The following is a 20,143-nucleotide window of genomic DNA, read 5'->3' on the forward strand; positions in this document are numbered from 1 at the left end:
ATGTGAGGGAGGAAAACAGAGCTAGAAGAAAAAAAAATAGAGTATTGTTTTCTCAATAATAGGCTTTCTTAACTTGCGCATGATGCTCTTTGATAGCATCGTTTTATGTCCCTTAAGGGGTTCGTACATTATACTTTTTTTTTAAATTTTAACGTGGAATGTTGAGTTTTTGAAGATTCTTATAATTTTGCAAAAATTAATGATGAGATAAATATTTTTAAATTTCCGCGTAAATGTGTGATCATTTTTGGCATTTCTGCATTTTCTTTCTAAATTTGATAATTATTATAAATGAACAAAATTTATATACAACACCGATTGTAAATTTTTCAGGCATTGTCCCATATTTAAAAACTCGAAAGAAATCTGCTAAATTTCAAAGTTGGTCTAAAAAGCGATGAGTTTAACCAGAAACGCAAAAATGTCAAAAAGGACGTCACTTTTTTGCGTTTTTTTTATTTATTATTTACCAACCTTTAAGTGTGTACATAGGCACATGTTTTAGGCTTAGTTAATAAATTCAAGTTTTAAGACTTGAATCAAAAGTAGTTATCGCAGAAATTTTTTGGACTTCAATTTTCTGGCTTAGTTCAACTTTCATTCAGTATCCAGGCTTTTAGGCTACCCAAGGATTACAGTTTTAAAAAAAAGTTTAATCAGTTATTACGATTCATTATCAACAGGATTTAAAAAAATTCTGAATCCACGTGGAATTAAAAAAAAAAAAAATTAAAGAATCCATTTGAATTTTAGGGAATGATGTAAAAAATTTTAAGAAACTAAAATGAAATAGTCTACGTTAAATGTAAAAAATTAAAGTAAAAAAAATGAGCAAAAAGTGTTGGGAATTTAGCGATGGCAAGAGCAGATTGCACGCTAATCTTGTTTTCTGTTTTGTTTCATTTTTTATTCTGTTTCAGTCTATCTATTTTTATGTCACACTTCATTTCTAGGAATAACTCGAAAAAAGCAACTGTGACGAAACACACACACACACACTATAATACTAAATAATGGGAAGCAATACTAATGCATTAACTAGAAAAAAAAAACTTGAGAAATGCTATGAAACTAACATTTTCTTTTTTTGTTCTCCCATTCTATTTTTTCAGTATTTTTTTCTCCCCTAACACACATTGGATTCCGGGACCATCACGAATGTACATCTGATGGATTCTGAATGCAAAACATGTATGTTCTTGTGGATTACGGATGAATTCACATTCAGCACGAATTGTCGCCGGATCGTGTGTACTACTCATTTTCTACTCTGTGTGAAGTGTGGCCCAATGAAAAAAATGAATGGAAAAAAAGCTCATTGATTAATATTTTATGAGCCATGTACATGGATACACTCTAGAAACGAGGCTATTTTTTGAAATCCCTGATGTCTCTGAAAACTTGAACCGGATATCATGCATGAAAAGTGATGTATCATTTTTCAAATTTCAGTTATATTGAGGGTGTTGTCATGGACCGACATCTAGAGAGGTTTGCGCCGTTATTCAAAACGACATGGAAGTTTGAAAAAAAAACGGAAAATCAGAAAAGTACGGCGTTGTACGTTTTTTTCATCCGTCTAATTTTTTAACGTTTAAAGGTAGAGTACGTGCTAAAAAATAACGGTAAAAGTTCACTTTTCACCACATTTTGACTCGTAATAAATTTGTTTTGAAATTTTTCATTCCGAGTAAAAAAGCGGCGAAAACTAATTTTCCGAAAAAATCTAAAGCACTTTTGCATTATTGAACATTTACAATGCAAACCTCTACAGGATTTGGAAATGTATACAATGTTGAAAATCTAAGGAGATAATAGATTTATACTACTTTTTTAATCGATTTTTTTAAACAAAAAAAAACCAAAAAACAAAAACATTGAAAATCACTTACTTCTTTGAGTGTTCATACACTTTATAATGGAACGCAAGAGGAGTACAATAGCGGTAGGATTTCTTCACCCTTGGCGCTCTACCTAGCATAGTTGAAATAAACTAGAACTAGTACTTTTCGCTTATACTTGCCAACTTTCCTCTGCTTGACCGAGCCCGTTATCAGTTATTGTGTTTTATATTAGCACATTAGCTCAGATAATGTCAAAGCGGGCTCACGCAATGATCGGATTCGATGAGGTGTAACGAATGTTGTACACTTTGGATTTTAACTTGGTAACACGCAACGTGATAAAAATAACTATTTATTGTTAACTAAATTATTTTTAAAAAATACCAATTTTTGTATGCAGTGATGTGCGAATTCTAAACGAAATTCCTTGAAAAATGAAGTGGACTACGTAATAGTTGAAGGTGGAGTAGCAAAAAAACCACATAACATAGTAAAACGTTCCAAAAATAGGTTGTAAATATTTTTTGACAATTTCAGTGTTTTTGCCACTTTTTGAAAAACTGTAGCACTGCCACAATGTTTGAATATTGATATTTGTAACATACAAGTAAGTAAGTAAACCATAAAATTCGAAAGATATACTTTTTTGTTTTTGGATGATAACTACCAAAAAGTGGCAAAAACTAAGCTTTTTCCAATTTTAGAACTTTTTACTATGCTGTTGTATGCTTTGCAGTGCAACAGGCATTTTTTAAAGCAATTCCGTAATGTGACAGTGCTCTAGTTTTGTCAGTTTGAACCACTTTTTGGCATAAATTACAAAAAATTCAAATGTTTTTTTGTTTCAATGTTTTTTAAAATGATATTTAGTCATTTCCACATTATTCAAATAAATTTCAAAAACTTTTACTATGATGTTTGAACTTAGAGAAAATATACATCACATCAAATAGGAAACAGTAATTGCCAAGTATAGAAATGACGGTCGCGTGACATTGTCTGAACAGAAAACGCTGGTGAAATTGGTGCTTTAGCTAGAATTTATGGAATTCACCACCATGAAAAAGAAGGGAAACATCAAGGGATCCTACGCGCGATATTTTATATTCAATAATTCTGTATAACGAGTAATAAAGCACTCTTGTAATGAAAAGGAGTAACTAGCGTATGCTCCACATCCTCAGAATTATAAATTAGCTTATTAAGGCCTCGAAGTTTTTTTTCTCTAGCAATATTTGATGAAAAGAATGTGCAATATTCTTCCGACTCCTACGAACTCATGAAAAATTGACAGCTCTGTGTAAAGAGTTTTTACATGAGTTTTAGTAAACTCGTGGATATTAGATTTATCAATATTTCAGAAGAATGAATACATATACCGGAAAAAGTTCAACATATCAACCAAGGAATAAAAACAAATGATTGAAAAAAAACCAGATTAGAATAATCACGTTGACACACTTTTGTTCAAAAAGATTTGAAAACTAATCCACTCAGACTATTTATATATTCGTACGTACAGAGTTATGTAAAAAAAATATATGGCCGTCTCAAAAAATGTTGCCAACGATACTAGGCCGCCAAAAAAAGTGAGGCGAGCGAAAAGATCTATCTAAGGAAAAAAAGAAGGAAAAAGACGAAAGCGCAGAAGCAGAAGAAAAACGCGTGTTTTTGGGGTTGCACATATTTGTAACATTCGCCGCTCAGTGAGCCGCCAAACGCTGAGTGCTCTTTTAGTTTTCAATTATGGCTACTGAGCTCTGTCATATTGGCCTGGAATTAGAAAATAATTGCAAAGTTTGACCTGTTTTCATTATATGCAGTTAGTTTATTAAGACAACATATTTTTCGAGTATTTCGCAATTGTTAAAGGTGGATTAGCGCAAGTGGGGAATTGTTAAAACGCACTACTAAAGTGCCAAATTGACCAAATATTATAGTTTAAAAAAAATCAAAAAAAAAAATTTAATGCATATTTTCGCCATTTTGGTGCCAAACTGGCCAAACATTTTAGTTTAAACAAATCTTAAAATTTTTAAAATTTTAAATGCATTTTTCGCTATTTTTCGGTGCCAAATTGACCAAATATTATAGCTTAAAAACCAACATAACTTTGATTTTTTTTAAAATGAATTTACTAAATTTTTGCCACTTTTTTGGATGTCGTAGATCAAAAAAACATTTTTAACTTTGAGTTTTATGGTCAATGTGTTTATCGAAAACCAATATTCAAACACTTTAGGAATTCGATCTCAAAAATGGAAAAACTGCCGTTCAAAATTGTTGCAAGTCGTTTTCAACAATTTCCCCACTGGCGCTACTCCACATTCAAAAACTGAAATTTAAAATTTTTTTTGAATGGTTTTTACGAGAGGATGCGTAGTACAATTATACAATAAACATTTTTGTTTAAAATTCTGGTATAAATCAGCTTGAAATTGGAAAAGCGCTAGTGGATTTTTTTTCAGAAGTTTTTTTTTGATTTTAACAATTTTCAGAACAATTCAGACTTTTTTGGAAAAACATCAATGATTATATAGTTTATATATAAATAATTGGAACATCATCAAGTTTTATAAATTTGTTGAAAAAAATATAATCTATATTTTTTGACACTTTTAAACAAAATGGCATTTATTTTATGTTTTGCTTCTTTTTATGTTTCTATTTAAAAAAAAGTATTTTTCAACTTTTAAACGTGATGTTAGCATTAAAGACGCAAACATTTCCAACAAAAAAATTGTGCGAAAAAACTCCTACATACCTGAACTGGGTGACATCTTCTAATCTCATTGAGCTGATTGATCTCATTTTACACGAACAGAATAAAAGAATTCGTCGCGATGTCTGCCAGAATCACGGCAAAGAACTTTTGTGGGCCATGGAGATGAGATCCGCACAAGCTCATCGACCCTCCCATTTATTCCAAAACCCGTTTTATGTGAATCCATTAAAATATAAAATTCGGACTGCTCATTACAAAAGCCACTCTGGTTTTACGAGAGCACGAGCGTCTTGTGACATTTGACTTTTGGGTCTTCAGAAAACTAACTTAAAATTTAAGAACTGGATGAACAATACCCCCACATTGAAGAAAAAATTATTGGAAAAACAAATCATAGTAGGGCTTACTATCACATAGAGACAAAATTTTCACCTGCTCATATCATGAGATATTCAGCAGAATTATATTCATGTCAGTTGGAAAAAGTGAAAAAAAACGGCTTAAAAATATTTGGTTTAACTTTAGGTTCTATGTACTTTGGAAGGTTTTCAATAAACACATTTTGTTATGAAACTTTAAAAAATAAAAATTTAGTTCTAAGTTTCAAAAAATGGCCTTGATTTAGCTAAAATGTCTACTTTTGCCAAATTAATTTTTAATTGATCACCATTATTCATTACAAATCTTGAAAGTTCACGTACATTTTATGACAACAGGTTACCAAAAAATTACCAATTTGGGTATCAGGAAAAATTGCAAATTTAAACTAAAATTTGCAAACTTTTTTTCAAATATTGTACCACCATAAAAATGTTTGTAACTTTTTTGCGAAGTTTCATCACAAAATACGTTTTTTCGGCTACATTTTGAGTCTACATTCTCAAACTACCCAGAAATGTTAGTCAGAGTATGAATTTGCTGGATAGAAAAACTATGATCCTACCTAAGAGTAACCTAGAAATACATTAATGATAAATGAACTATAGTGATTTTTCATAGGTTTTTAAAGTGTCATTAGTTGAGATTGAGTTAAAATCTACCAACATGACAGAATATAAATTTTTTTAAAATTCTAAGTTGAAATTTTTTGGAAAATTGCCAAGCCCTTCAAAAAATTTTCAAAAATCATTTCAGTTATTGCTATAGATTTTAATAACAATTTTTGGGCATTTTAGCACTATGGGAGTGATTTTCAACAATTTCTACACCAAGGACACCATCTCTCTTTAAATCATCAGAACTTTGATGCCAGAAAATTTTTGAATTTTTTTTGTTCGAAAATCATATGAAAAACTTACATTTTCGATTCTTCAGTGTGAATGTTCGTAATCAAGCTCTCATTTTGAAAACGAGAGAACATTTTCTTCTGCTCAAACATGGATAGAATGAAGAATTCTCACCAGTCCTATGATATATTGAGGCCTGTGATTTCTATATCTAACGCTTTTGAATATTTCTCTCTTTTTCTCTATTGCGCTCCAATAATTGCTATTCACTCTTTTTTTTGCGCTTTTTCATTGGTTTTGAAAACAGAAGATGTGGGGACAAAAATGCAAAGTTCAATGATGGATGTTGTAGGAGTATATCATAAAACTATAATATTGTCGAAGAACTACTATTGACGAAAAGCATGAGCCTGAATGTAAATGTTATATATTTTTATTTTTATTTACTAACTTCAAAGCCACCCAATTAGGAAGGGAAAATATTTTTGGTGAGTGAATTGTGTGGCCAGAATGTCTTGAATTATTCATTCTTTATTGATGGTAACAATTGTATATTTTGTTTATTTCTCTATTTTTCAAGCGAGCGCGGTAAAAAGTAATTGTAAGATTGGAAAAAAATCGGCAAGAAATAATTGGGAATAATTTGTAGTTAAAATTTAAACATATATAAGTTTTTTTTAAATACGAGAATGAGAACATCGTGACTTTTTTCTAACTGCAACGAATATTTTTAATGTTGTTTTAACGCTGTTCTTGCAGGTGAAGTAGCGCAGGGCCCAAAAGTTGTGTTTTTAAATTTCCAGTCAAACTTTTGTAAAATATAAGCTGTTACGGTGTCACATGTAGAATGTTTCAACACAAATAATTAACACATTAAAATATAAGAATCGTAAAATTAAAATATAAGAATCGTATAAAACATTTTTTTTTTGATGTGAAATAATGAGTGGCAAAAACTGAATAATTCTTTTTTTGATAGTGAATCTAAAGTTTCCAGTCTTATTTTTGAAAAGTTTATCTATGATTTTTGGCCACTTTGGCATCATAGAAATAGGTAAAATTTAAGGTGCAGTGCCGGAAAAATAAAACAAAAAAAAAGTTGAAATATAAAAAGTGTCATACAGAACGTAAGTTTTTTTTTGGTCCCAAATTATGAAAAAAAAACCAAAACAATCCCAGCGCTGGTACTCACGAAGAACCCAAATTTTGTTTCAAATATGATGTTGAATTCAATTGTCAGGGTTAGAAAACCACGGAGACAAAAACTAAAAATTGTCGAGTCTACGGCTTTTACACTTCATAAAAATTTTGCAACAGTAATCGTGATACTTAGTAAAGGTGGAGTAGCGCCAGTGGGAAAAGTGTTGAAAACTACTCCTATGGTGCCAAAATGACCAAATATCATAACAAAAAATTTTGAAATTTTTTGGAAAATTTTTTAATCTACTGTCAAAATGTGACAATTACTTAGTTTTTGCCATTCATAATTTTGAAAGTGGAACAAAAAAAATTTTCCTACGGTTTTTATGCTTTAACTTTGTTTTAATTTTTTGTATTAAAACATTGCAGGGGTTGAAACATGCGACATTGCTTTGGATTTCCTTAGAATCTTATATTTTTGAAAATTTTGGAAATTGGCCAAAACTATGACCGAAAATTATGAAAAATCTAAAATTAGTTGTAGTGTTTTATTACGATATTCTGTTGTTTTGGATCATTAAAAGCGTATTCAGACAAAATCCCCACTGGCGCTACTCCACCTTTAAAAATTACTAGAGTTTTCTTTAAAACTCACCTGGTATTAATGAAATCTTCTAGGTCTGCAAGACGTTGTGCATTTGAGATCCTCCGCCTGGTTGACCTAAAGACTCGTTATTTTTTGTTGAATTTCTGTCAGTTTACAAATCTGCACACCTCCTCCGGAAAAATGCAGGTTTATTTGATCGGTAACTTGCAAGTTTGGTACAGTCTCCAACCGATCCTGTGCGGTTTTCCATCGCTCGGAGACGAGCTGCCTGAAAATTAAGAAAGTTAGGAATAAAAATTGGTAGACTTATTTTTAATCTTGAATTGTACCAGTTTGTATGTTTTTGCGAAACATATACATAAATCAAAAACTGAGTTGTAATAATTTATGGAATTTATATATCCTTTATTCTGCTAAAAACAAGATTTTTTTTTTCGTTATCCGATCTTAAATTATTTCTATTTCAATTCGATTTCTTTCTTCTTTCTTTGCTTTTTTATAGAGTTCCCTCTTTTTTTTTTCTCATTCACGCCAGTCCAAAGTGACAAAAGCATGCGACGTGTCTAGAATAAAAAGTGGAATGAGATGGCAAAAAAACGAGCAAAAATGGGAAGAATGAACTTTTTTTGTGGGACTCCACACTGGAAACTGCCCCGTTATACGTGGGAGGCGGCACAGAAGGGAAAATGGAAAGAATAAGTGCAACGAAGCGGCAATTGATTCCAATACAAACTTTTGTGCGACGTCGTCGGGATGATACTAGCAAAAGTCGGAAAAAAAACTTGATGAATGACGTTGTCTAGACTAGTTTTAAGGTTGTAGAGTTCATTAGATCAGATTTATAATTTTTTTTGACTACTGTGAAGGCTTCTCTACAAATTCAAAAAAAAGCCGATTCATGCAAAACCATCTTGCAGCATTTTGAGTTTTTGCAAAAAATTGTGTAGATCACATAGGGAAAACAAAAAAATCTATATAAATAGTGATCTACGCACAATTTTCTGATTTACAACAAAATTTTAAGAATAAATTTTGGTCGCACGGGCGAGACTATTTTTTACGAGTGTGGCCCACATAGATTAAATATTTTCAGAACAGCGCATTGGAAAAATGAGCAACATTTTAGCTTCTCTATTTTCAAAGAAAAATTAGCTTTTAGCTCAAAGCTTAGGAAAATTGAAAAAAAATTCGAAAAAAAATACATTTAAATCAATATTTGATTGAACGAATATTGCCTCGGATTAATTTGCGCGCGAATTTAAATTTAATAACCTTTCAGCCACTTTCGTCAATTTCAAATGCAAAATACTGAATTTTAACGGATTGTTGCCGTTTTTCTTCTGTTATATTAGTGAATTTTAGCACAAATACTACATTTCAAAACAATTTCCCTATTAAGGAAACTACTTCTTTACTTTCCACGTTAACAAAAATCAATCATGAAATTGTTTTTAAAAAATGTGAAAAAATATCATACGAAATGAGCAAACTTTCCATTTCGATTTGACTGACCAGAACTCCAATATATTTTGAATTCCCAAGGAGGAACTTTTGCTAAAATGTTGAGGGGGCATCTTCGCGCATTTATCAAACGAATTCACACGAGACACATAGTTTATACAATTTTAAAGGGCGAGAAATTGATTTTAACTTTTTTTAAATTGCCTTTTAAAATGTGGAAAAAGTGACTAAAACTTAGCTTTTAGTCAAAAGGTAACCGGTTAGCTATCGCGTGAAAAAAGACAAAAGTAAGTTAACCATAAAATGACTAGAATTTGAAACTTTACAAAATGTGTATTTTGGTTGAAATCTTTGAAAACTTAATAATTGCAATTATTGACAAAACATTCTAAAAGTTTCCACATGGCAGTGAACTCTCACAAAATAATATTGTAAGCCACGCCAAGCTACTTCAAATTTTAACTCGCACGATACAACTTTACATATCTCTGCACACATTCTGTAGTTTTATGCCAAAAGTGCGAAACTGTCATTTGCACACTTTTGCTGCTCAATTTGCATTTTTCATGACCAACGTATAACCTCCTCGTTCCAGTCGACATGTAGCATGTTCTCATCGATTGACGATCGTGGCATGGCTGACTTCACCGCATTCGTTTCAAATCACAACTAGATCAAAACACTCTAAAACAGAATCCAATTCAACAAGTAAAAGCAGCACAAAAAAATAGGGCAAATAAGAAGGAAACGACGAGGAAGAAACGCGAAACGTGATGTGCTCATATCACGATAGTGGTGTGGACAAAAGGCAAATGTGGTCAACGGGGCAGGGAATGGAAAAAAAGACGTTAAAGGATGAAATTAGTTAATGGGCGCCGGGTTGTGCAGGCACAATGTGTTAGGGATGCGGCTCATTCGAAACACAAAAAGAGCCACATTCATTTTTCATGTTTTTATGAGTAAAACTTATACATCGGGTTTATTATAAATGCATTTGCGTTTGCTGAATTTTGCAGTTTGCAAGCTGAAATACCTCACGCGCAGAGATCTTGCACTGGGACCTTGTTTACTCAGACACCGTCAAAGGTCCGCCAAGTACAAGTATAAAAATCCAAAACGACAGAATATCATAACATAGCACTCCAAAAATCATATATATTTTTTAATTTCCAGAAAGTTTTGGCAAACTGCTAAACTTTTTTTAAGTAGGAGTTTTCGAGAAAATTGAGAGCATTGTTCTGACCCCTAGAATAATTTAAAACGTGGGGGCAGGATAGCTCAGTCGGTAGTGGTGGCCGCTAGCAATCTGCAGGTCACGAGTTCAAGTCCGGCCTCACCCCCTAAGTTCACCCAGCCTCTATTGGGAAGTGGAGCAATCCACGACTGGACTATCGGCCCCAGTCCCCGGATAGGATGTGGCTTAAATTATAGGCCGGTGGGAGCTTCACCAGACATTGTACCTAACTCCAAGATCCGCAGTGCAAACACTTGAAGATAGGATTGTCCTTTCATATTTTCTTCTTTTTTAATTAAAACAAAATTAAAGTTTAAAAATCGTAGAATTTTTTTTGAAAAGTTTCACTATGTTTCACTATATTTTGTCATTTTGGGATCATAGGAGCAGTTTCACACTTTCCGCACTAGCGTTACTCCACTTTTAAAGTACTTACAAGGCACCCAAATGTTCTATATGCAAAAAATCCTAGTAAAACACTTTAAAAATGTTTTTTTTTAATTTTTTTGGATTTTGTCTAAATACACTTGATCCAAAACGACCGAATATGATAATAAAACACTCCAAAATTTTTTAGATTTTGTTTTATTTTCCAGTCAATATTTTGGCATATTTCCAAATTTTTGAAAGTAATGAGCTTTTAAGAAAGTCGAGAGCAACGTCACATGTTCGGAACACTAGAATTTTTCAAAACAAATAATTTAAAACAAATTAACGTAAAAATCGCTTTAGAAAAAAGTTTTCGTTCGACTTCCAAAATTATGAATGATACGCCTCGCCTGATAGCTGTTTTTGTATAATTAATTTCCCTCGAGATGGAGTGCTTCAGTGTGTTATCTTAATACGAAACATTACTTCCTAGTTACACTCGAAATAAATAAACGACCATGCCTTTTTTCAGAAAATCACTGGAAAAAGGCAAAAATCGGGACCCCAACCACTATGAGCCGCCGACATCTCACGAGCTCCGAGCCACACTACGCCCACAGCATGTTAAACATAGTGGGGCGTTGAACTCGTGAGATGTCGGCGGCTGATTTTGGTTCGGGCCCCGACTTTTATCCTTTGAAGATCTAGTTTCAGGAGTTCGTGAGTATACGCAACGAAAGTTTATTTATTCCGAGTGTAGATGAAAACAATTGAGTAAATTTCAGAGTTTTGTAAGTCATTTTTGAATCGAAAATGTCCAAACAATATTTGAAGTGCTGCTGTCAAAAAGTGGAAAAAATTCAATGTTCACATATGCAAAAATTCTCTAAATTTCTTAATCACGTTTTTTCCAACGCCGGGGCCACGAAAAGTTCAAGTTGGACACTTTCAAAAAATTTAAAATTCACTTGCAATATTTGATTGACAACAAAATGTTAGTAAATGCATTACACTCGGATTTCAGGTTTTTGGAATTTTTGAAATAATACGGCAACGACGACACATCTAGAAAAAAAAACCAAAAGACAGCTACAAAATGATGGAAAAAGAGTAGAGGATAAATATGAATAATCTATAACATTTTGAGATGCTCTCGAGGTTTCCTGGTCAAGCATGGATTTTGGCGGTCGGTCACGAAAGAAACAGAACACTAAGAAATCGAAACGGGCGGCAGCACAGAAGTGAAGACAAGAAACGTCAGCACGAGCTTGTCTGACAACGGTGAAGACGAAAAAACAAAGAAATGTTTTGTCCTCCCCCCCCCCCCCCTCTCTCTTTTCTTTCTCTCTCATTTTCTGGAAATTCTCTTCTAAATTAACCACCCCCGGGGAGTATGGGCATGAAAATGTGACTTTGGTGCAGTATGTTGCGAATTCTTCGCATTTTAAATTCAATTATGACAACACAAAGAGGGGGGAAAAAAGAAGCTTTTGCTTTCACGAAATGCTGTTGAGTGGAAAAAATGTAACTGTTGTAATGAGCGAAACTTCATTTCATATTCTTTTTTCATATTCAATCAATCTGATAGCTTTTGTCCAATTTTTTTTCAGATTCTTCTATTCGACTTCATTGACAAAAAACCCAAAAAAAGTTGAATCTCTTTTTTTGGTGAATGAAAAGAGCACCACCAAAAATGGAAACCTTTAAAACCCTTCACGGAAGTTGATTGGTGTTGAATTACAAATTATTTTGGAACAAGAAAAAAGTGGCACCTCGGGAAAACCGGGAAAACAAAATATTCACGTATGAAGTTTTAGGCAATTTTTCAATTTTTCAATGTTGGAGCAAAACTTGTTTGTTTGCACCAATATTTACAAATGATACTTCAAAAATTCAAAAAAAAAAAGGGGGAAACGTTTACGGTGCTATTTGAAGCATGCGGAGCTTGAATATCGGCAAATAAAATGTAATGATTAACTAATCCAGTACGCAACAAAAAAAGTTATGAATTTTGATCTGGAACGTATTGGCACCTTTACTCACTTAGAACTAGTATGTTTTGTTTTTTTTTTGCTACAAAAATTAAAACAAAAAAAGCTTTTGAAAAACTGACCGAAATTTTTTCTTGGACTTCTTTAATTATGAAAAAAAATTATATGGTTAATTGCGTCACATTCCCCTTTTTCGGAGTTTTTCCGACAAAAACTTAGCCTTATGTGCTGACAAACTTCCAAAAAGGTAGGGTTTTTTTTGAATATTGAAAAAAATTTATAAAAATAGTATTCATTTTTTACAGTTATATTTGGTCACCGAGGGTATGTTCTATCATTCATACAAAAATTCTGACTTTACGTTTGTTTTTCATAATGAAAAATATCAAATTGTTTCAGAAAAAAAAATAGAAAAGTTTATTGAAACTCCTGGTTTTTTGAAAAATTGAAATTGAACCAAAAAATTTTAAAGTCAAAATTCATAATTAATTGCACTTACTTCTGACAATTGAATCATTGAAAGTACATATAAAAATAAGTTCAATAGCGCGCGAAGTTCTTCAAAAACTAGAAAAATACGTCAAAACGAGATAAAAGAGCTCTTTTTTGCACAAAAGCGATTTTGTCGCCTCGCTTCTATTCTATTAATGCACGTTGCCGTTTTGACGAATATTTCGAAAAGGACACAAAATAGGAAAGTAAAGGCAAGCGGAAGGGCAAAAATTGGTGATGGGAACTTTGAATTTTTTCAGGTTTTTGGAACATTTTAGTGGTTTAGTAGTGATTATGAAATAGACACTTTCGGCACTCGACAAGTTCGGCAATTTTCAAACTTGACTATATTTAAAAAATTTTAAATTTTAGACCGACATAGCCCGCTATTTTGTTCCAAAAATACTCAATATTTTGAGGATATTTTGAGTTACTTCGAGATTGAAAAATAAAAATTTTGCAACAACATATATGTATACTCGTAAAAAATTAAATAAGTTTGGAACTTTCTCCACTTTATTACCAAAATTGCCAAAACTGCCGATTGCCGAAATTTTCAAAAACCATCAATGGCCAAAATTGCCAACATGTTCAAAAACCAGCACTTGCCGAAAGTGCCGATTGCCGAAAGTTTCAAAAACAGAAATTGCCAAAAAAATATTTTTTTTTTCCGCGCAGCCCTGATTTTCCTGATTTGAACGCCTTTTAGTATCTAAAATAATGTGAAAACGCGAAAATTAAACCGGTAGGGAACTTTGAAGCTTTTTGGCAAAATTGAAAATAAAAGCAGACAGCAATTTTTTAGAGGAAGGAGATCAAGTTTCTGAATGTTTTCTAGATGAATATAGATTTCGGAAATAATTATCAAATAATAGAACTGCACGTACTCAAAATATATAATATTAAGTATTTCTGATATGTCTGCCATTTTTATTCTGTTATTACTTTTTGTTGTATAATAATGAGTATAATGAAAAACACTGATCCTAAGTGATCTTAAATCTAACATAGACAATTTTGTGGACCAGGATACTCCTAACTTTTGTTGAAAAATAACATGGTTTTTTACTAGGGCCCGGTAATAGAGATTGATGTACATATGCAATAACAGTCAAAACTGCAACCGAAAAGAAACGAGTTTTGATATGGGGGATAAAAGAAACCCGAGAGCAATAAAAACATGATCCTCTAGTAGTGGAATGGCTCCACCATTAAAAAAAAAGATCTGGGAACGGGCCTCAATATCGTTTGGTGTGTCGTTTTTAGACTCATCTCTTCTTTTCCAATTAGATTTCATATGGACGATGGATGTGGTGGTGTACACAAATACATACACACACACACACGCAGCACACGCATACACAGACACACTCACACATAAGCGAGCAAATAGTTTGTTTCCAGATATTCCCACTCGCGTTTTGTTTTCAACCCACCGAAATTCTCTCCATGCTCGTGGTGGTCAATTTTTGCTCGATTCAACACCGCGCCGCTTTTTGGCCGAGGCTGGCGGTTTGGCTTATTAACCAAAACAACACTCAACGCGTAGGGGGGCAACTGGTGAGAAAAATTGCGGATTTGGAGCACCACGTTTTTCAAAAATCTTCCGAAATCTATTTCTATTTCGGCAAAGACAAAACGGGCGAAAGATGATTGTTTTGTTTAGCGGTAGTTGGTTGCTCGGAAGCTATCGGAAGTTTCTGATGATGCAAACATGTTCTGACAAGAACAACAAAAAAGGCTTGTGAACGAGTCAAAAATTGCTACAGAATATTGATGACGGGTTTTTTTTCAGTGCAGGACAACGATGATAAAGGACTGCGTTCATTAACATAGAAATTGAAGAGAAAAAGTGAAAGAGAAAGAGACAAAACAATGTGGAGACTCGATGTTTCGAGCTCATTAGAAAATTCATGTCCTCAGACATTGCATCCTTTTTGAAATTATCAAGTTTCTGCCTAAAATGTATATGAGTAATTCAAAACAAAAATTGAACAAATATTGAAAAAAATTTTGAATTTTTTAAAGGTTCGGAAGATTTTGAACGTATTATGAACTCAAATTGTGGTAATTAAATTTAAAATGTTTCAAAATGTTTTCAATTTTACAAAATGAAGTTGACTTTTTGGGTTTTTATTTTTATTACATGTTTTGGTCGCTTATTCCACGTTATTTCTTCGAGTAGTGTACATTTCAAATTTTCATTATTTTCGGTTAAAGGTGCACTACACTATGTGGGGAAATTGCTTTAAAACATGCCTATGGAGACATAATGACCGAATATCATAATAAAAAATTCAAAAAAATTTCTAGATTTTATGTGATTTTTTGAAAATTGGAAAAAACTCAGTTTTTCCCTAATCTCTATTTAAGCTACCGCCAATTGAACTCGTTCATTGGAGCGCGCTTGCATTATTTTCATTTTTTTTTTGTTATTTATTCACATTTTTTCACTGATTTTCCTCATTTTGGGGGTTTTTTAATGGGAAAATGGAAGAAATATACAAGAAAAATCCTGATTGTTTATCAAAAAATCACTGAAATTGCGTAAAACTGTAAAATATACCAACTTCAGGCTCGTCGTCGTTGAATCGCATAATTTCAGAGTTTCAGGCATTTTTAGTGATTTGCATTTTTCTTAAATATTTCTTTTATTTTCCAATTAAAAACACCCAAAAACGATGAAAATCAGTAAAAGAACCAGAAATTTAAAAAAAAATTAATGAAAATAATGCAAGCGAGCTCCAATGAACGAGTTCAATTAACGGTAATTCAAATAGGAATTAGGGAAAAACTGAGATTTTTCCAATTTTCAAAAAATCACATAAAATCTAGAAATTTTTTTGAATTTTTTATTATGATATTCGGTCATTATCTCCCCATAGGCACGTTGTAAAGCAATTTCTCCACAGAGTGTAATCCACCTTTAACTATCGGCTTAAAAACTACATTTATTAATAAAGTAATAATAGATAAGCTACCAAAATTTGCAATAAAAGATGATAATTGACTAAAAGTTAATTACCAAAAGTTGGGGCATAGAAGTGGACAAAATGTGAGATTTCAACTACAAATTAGCGAAGAAATTTGAAAAGTTTCGATTTAAAAAAAAAACTTTATGGCGAAGCATGTATGCTACGGTATGTGTTAAATTTATTTATTTTGAATATGCAAGCAAAGAGTTAAATAATCAGTTTTCCACTTTTAATCGTTGAACAAAAATTCATTTATTTCTTATGTTTCATATATTTATATTCAAACAGTGTAGGGATTCAAACATGCGGCTGTGCTATAGATTTCTCAAAAAGTGGCAAAGTTATTGTCAATGTAATATTTTTTTTAATTTTTGAAAATTTTAACTATGATAATTAAGCGAAACTGCATGCAAATTGCACATTAAAAATTAAAAATATTTTTTAAAAAAACTTAATTTTTCAACAAAAAAACTCTATCAATGCTTTTGGATTTTTTTAAAAACTATTCATAATGAAAAACTTATTCTTGAGTTCAAACTTGCCGCCGTACGCAGTGAAAGAAAACTCATGAATAGACATATAAAATGATATGAGAAAAAAGACAAAGATGTTTGAAAAGGACAACCACTTGTGTCTTAGTTTATTCCGCGCCTCTATTTTTTTCGATACAGAGAGGTGCTCAAGATTTATGCGGATGAGCACTATGTGGAACATGAGAAAACAAAACAGCTGCTGCTTTTTTTTGAAGCGAAATTGGAGAGTCGCTCAATCACTCCAAGATGAAGATCATCGAGTAAAAAATTAGGAGAAAATTCTTTTGTTTTTAAATAAAATTATTTTTTACGATTTTCTGGTTATTAAAATTATTTTTGTTAAATAAACTCACTTCGGACTGTTCCAGAGACAGATCGATTTCAATTGTGGGTTGTTCGAGCATTTTTGTGATATAATTTCTAATCTTTCATTTGGTCACACTTCGTTTGGTAAAAGTAAAATAAACTAGCAATCAGAACGCAGTGGGGGAACTCTTATTGATAATCAAGAAAGCAGTTCACTTCTTACAAATCCACTAGTTAGTCTCACAAATATATGAAAAATCTGCATTCGGCCAGAGACTTGTGCGTCAATCGACAAGAGGATTAAGATAATATAAGTCAAGGAAACGATGCACTCCATTATCAACCTTTATCAAGTTTTAAAAGAAAATATTATAAGATGGTGATTTTTTTCTACATACATAAATATGAAAAATATAGTTTTAAACAAAAACGTGTGGGCTGACAAAACAGATGAGTTGAGTTCTCCTTGAACTCTATTCAATTGAGGTCCTTGGGGAACCAAGTTCTAGGAAAATTGGAACCGACGTGTACATAGTTTTTTTAACATTTTAAACATTGAACATCGAAAACACGAAGAAGAATAAGGTTTTAAAAAATAGAGAAAAGTGACAAATATGTCGTTTGTCTTTTATGTTTATGTTACGCTTGATCTGTGATAAATGTGAGAAAGTGAGACCTAGTTACAAGTATTGCCAAGTTGTTCAAAACTTTTTGGACACAAAATTACTTTGGTATGTCCACTTGAGATTGAACATGCGTCATGAGATCAAGCGCCAATCATTTTGAGCAATTTGAAACAATATCTTTAGAAAAAAAAATTATATTTTGAGCATCTTTACAAATCATATTTAAATAAATTTTGGCTTCAAAAACTTCTAAAAAAATTAAACTATAGTTGGGCCAGCATACCACAATATGCAGAATTTCCGAAAATAAAAGAAATTATGAAATTTTATGTTTTTAGCCATGCGTGATCTTTCATTTGACGGTAGTTTTGAAAACGTTTGACCGACGCCCCAAATGTCCTAGCTCGGAGCTACTTTTTTGAGGGTTCTCCACGATCTTGATTTTTTTGTTTGTATTTAAAAGTTATCGTATTTCCTCTATTAGGTTTGCATGCAAGACTAATTTTTAATTGACCCGTAGGGGTGAAAGACTAATAGAGACTGCAAGACTATTAGAGGCTGCAAGACTAATTTTCGAAGATCCAATAGCTTTGTAAAATTGATAATTTATCGTCAAAAATTTGACTTGAAACAGTCTAAATCGTGCAAAATACATACTTTTTTCTGTTTTATCAATTATTTTAACACTTTAAAATTTAATTTAGCTAAAAATGGCAAATTTGAGACTGTTACCGCAAGACTGTTACCGTATTTTCTCTATTAGTCTTGCATACAATACTAATAGAGGCCTCAAGACTAATTTACAAGACTAATAGAGAAAATACGGTATATGTGGTTTTTGCTATGTACATAATCAGGGCTGGGATTTTATGGTTTTTTGGTATATTGACGAATTATTGATTTTTTGGGGCCAAAACCCAAGAAAATCAAGTAATATCGAAAAGTTAAAAAGTGTAGAAAAATTACGTCACACCTGTATTACGCTACGCAAAAACATGTACATATTTTGATACAGTTGCGCCGCCAAAAAAGTATTTTGATATATTTTGCAACATTACTTGTATTACTTAAACCCCATTAAAAATAAACTCAAGCATCAATTTTTTTTAAAGTTTGTTTGTTGGTTTTTTTGGTTTTTCAAAAATTTCAATTTTTTTCTTTATTTTTGATTTTTTGGATTTTTGAAAATGTAAATTTTTTGTTTTTTGGTCCCAGCCCTGTCCAGAATGCAATGTGAAAATGCAAAAAAAAATTAGTGAAAAAACTTATTCAAAAATCCTTTTTTTTGTCGAAAATTCTGGATTTTTCATTCAAAAACAACGTAATTAAGCATTTTTTTTAATTTGCGAAACAATTAAATTATATTTTAAAAAAATTTAAAAAATTAAAAAATTAAAAATTTGTTTCCAAGCTAGGACTCTTTTTCGGTGAAATTGTTTAAAATTAAACTCTGACGATTTCAAAAACCATGCAAGGAAAACATTTATGAATTTGAACCCGGAACTTATCCACCTAACCCATAATTTCTATAATATTTTTATACAGTTGAAAAATATTTTTAAAAAATTTCTGGAAACACTGAACTTTGTTTATGAACGATATAAAATGTAGTGCTCAATGATCAATTTCATTCAAACGTTCAAGCAAGTTTAAAGATTCATGAAAACCAAACCAGATCTTTGAATGGACAAATGAAAAAAAAAGTAAAACTTTTCGAACCTCTTAATATAATCAGATTTATCCTCACTTACCATGTGTAAAGGATGATCCATCAATCCGAATAGAGACAAAAGTGACGTTTGAAAAAAAATTCGGTTTGAATTCACAATTCACTTTCTTCAATATCAGAAATTTCCAGAGCTCGCTTCCTTGAGCGACGAAAAACCAAATGCAAACCACGAATTAGATGATTCTTGACAGCCCAATGTGCAAGTGATGCCCTTTGTTGTGGCCTAATTGAAGTTTCGGAAGCGAGTAGCGGATTGGCACCCCACAATTCGGAGAGGGTGTTTTGACACGATGCTTCTCTTCTGCTTCTCTCTTATGTGGGCCCCCTCTGTTTTGCCCCCTTTTTCAGCAGCAGCAGCAACACACTTCAGAACAGCAAACTTGACGGAAAGAGACCCAAGCTGAAGACGATGTCGTTAAGAATTCGTTGAGATTTGAACTAAACCAAATAATATAAAAAAAGATTCTGCGGAATATAGATGTTCACAAACAAATTTGGGTGAATAAGCTTTTTTTTAAAGATATTTTTTGACTTATTGCTAAAAATGAAGTAGCTCTAGTGGTGAAAATATTAAGAATAGCCCTATGATGTCAAAATGAAATATTAAAGTAAAACTTAAAAAAAAACTTGGAAATTCTACATTTACTGCCAAAAAGTGACAATTTCTCAGTTTTTGACACTCATAATTCAGGAAGTTGACCACAAAAATGATTTTTTTTCTACGGTTTTTAAATTTTGATTCAATTTTAATAATTTTTTGTGTCAAAACATTTTAGGGCTCGGAACATGCTCTGGGCTTCCTGAAAAACTTATATTGTTTAAAAAAATGTGGCAATTTATTTTTAAAATCCAAAAAAAAAAACAAAAAAAAGTGTCGTTTTGGAT

General features: G+C 32.0%; 1 protein-coding gene and 3 non-coding genes across 4 annotated transcripts in view; 2 read left to right on the forward strand and 2 right to left on the reverse strand.

The window, feature by feature from the left end:
- F54G2.1 (BAI1-associated protein 3) overlaps positions 1 to 20,143 on the reverse strand; it is a gene marked incomplete at both ends in the record, with an annotated part of 43,102 nt that overhangs the window by 21,205 nt on the left and 1,754 nt on the right. Inside the window, 2 exons of the mRNA NM_001029540.5 lie at positions 7,591 to 7,656; positions 7,710 to 7,810. Coding sequence (NP_001024711.1) covers positions 7,591 to 7,656; positions 7,710 to 7,810 — 167 coding nt within the window. The remainder of the gene's footprint in view (positions 1 to 7,590; positions 7,657 to 7,709; positions 7,811 to 20,143) is intronic.
- Positions 3,525 to 3,595, forward strand: C09B7.5. The gene has a single exon (NR_070535.1). It is a non-coding gene; the product is annotated as an Unclassified non-coding RNA C09B7.5 (non-coding RNA).
- C09B7.7 lies at positions 11,932 to 12,075 on the forward strand. Its single transcript, NR_070536.1, has one exon. It is a non-coding gene; the product is annotated as an Unclassified non-coding RNA C09B7.7 (non-coding RNA).
- On the reverse strand, positions 19,428 to 19,551 carry C09B7.6. The gene has a single exon (NR_070537.1). It is a non-coding gene; the product is annotated as an Unclassified non-coding RNA C09B7.6 (non-coding RNA).

This window comes from Caenorhabditis elegans, chromosome X (assembly GCF_000002985.6).
Source record: "Caenorhabditis elegans chromosome X".
NCBI classification, from domain to species: domain Eukaryota; kingdom Metazoa; phylum Nematoda; class Chromadorea; order Rhabditida; family Rhabditidae; genus Caenorhabditis; species Caenorhabditis elegans.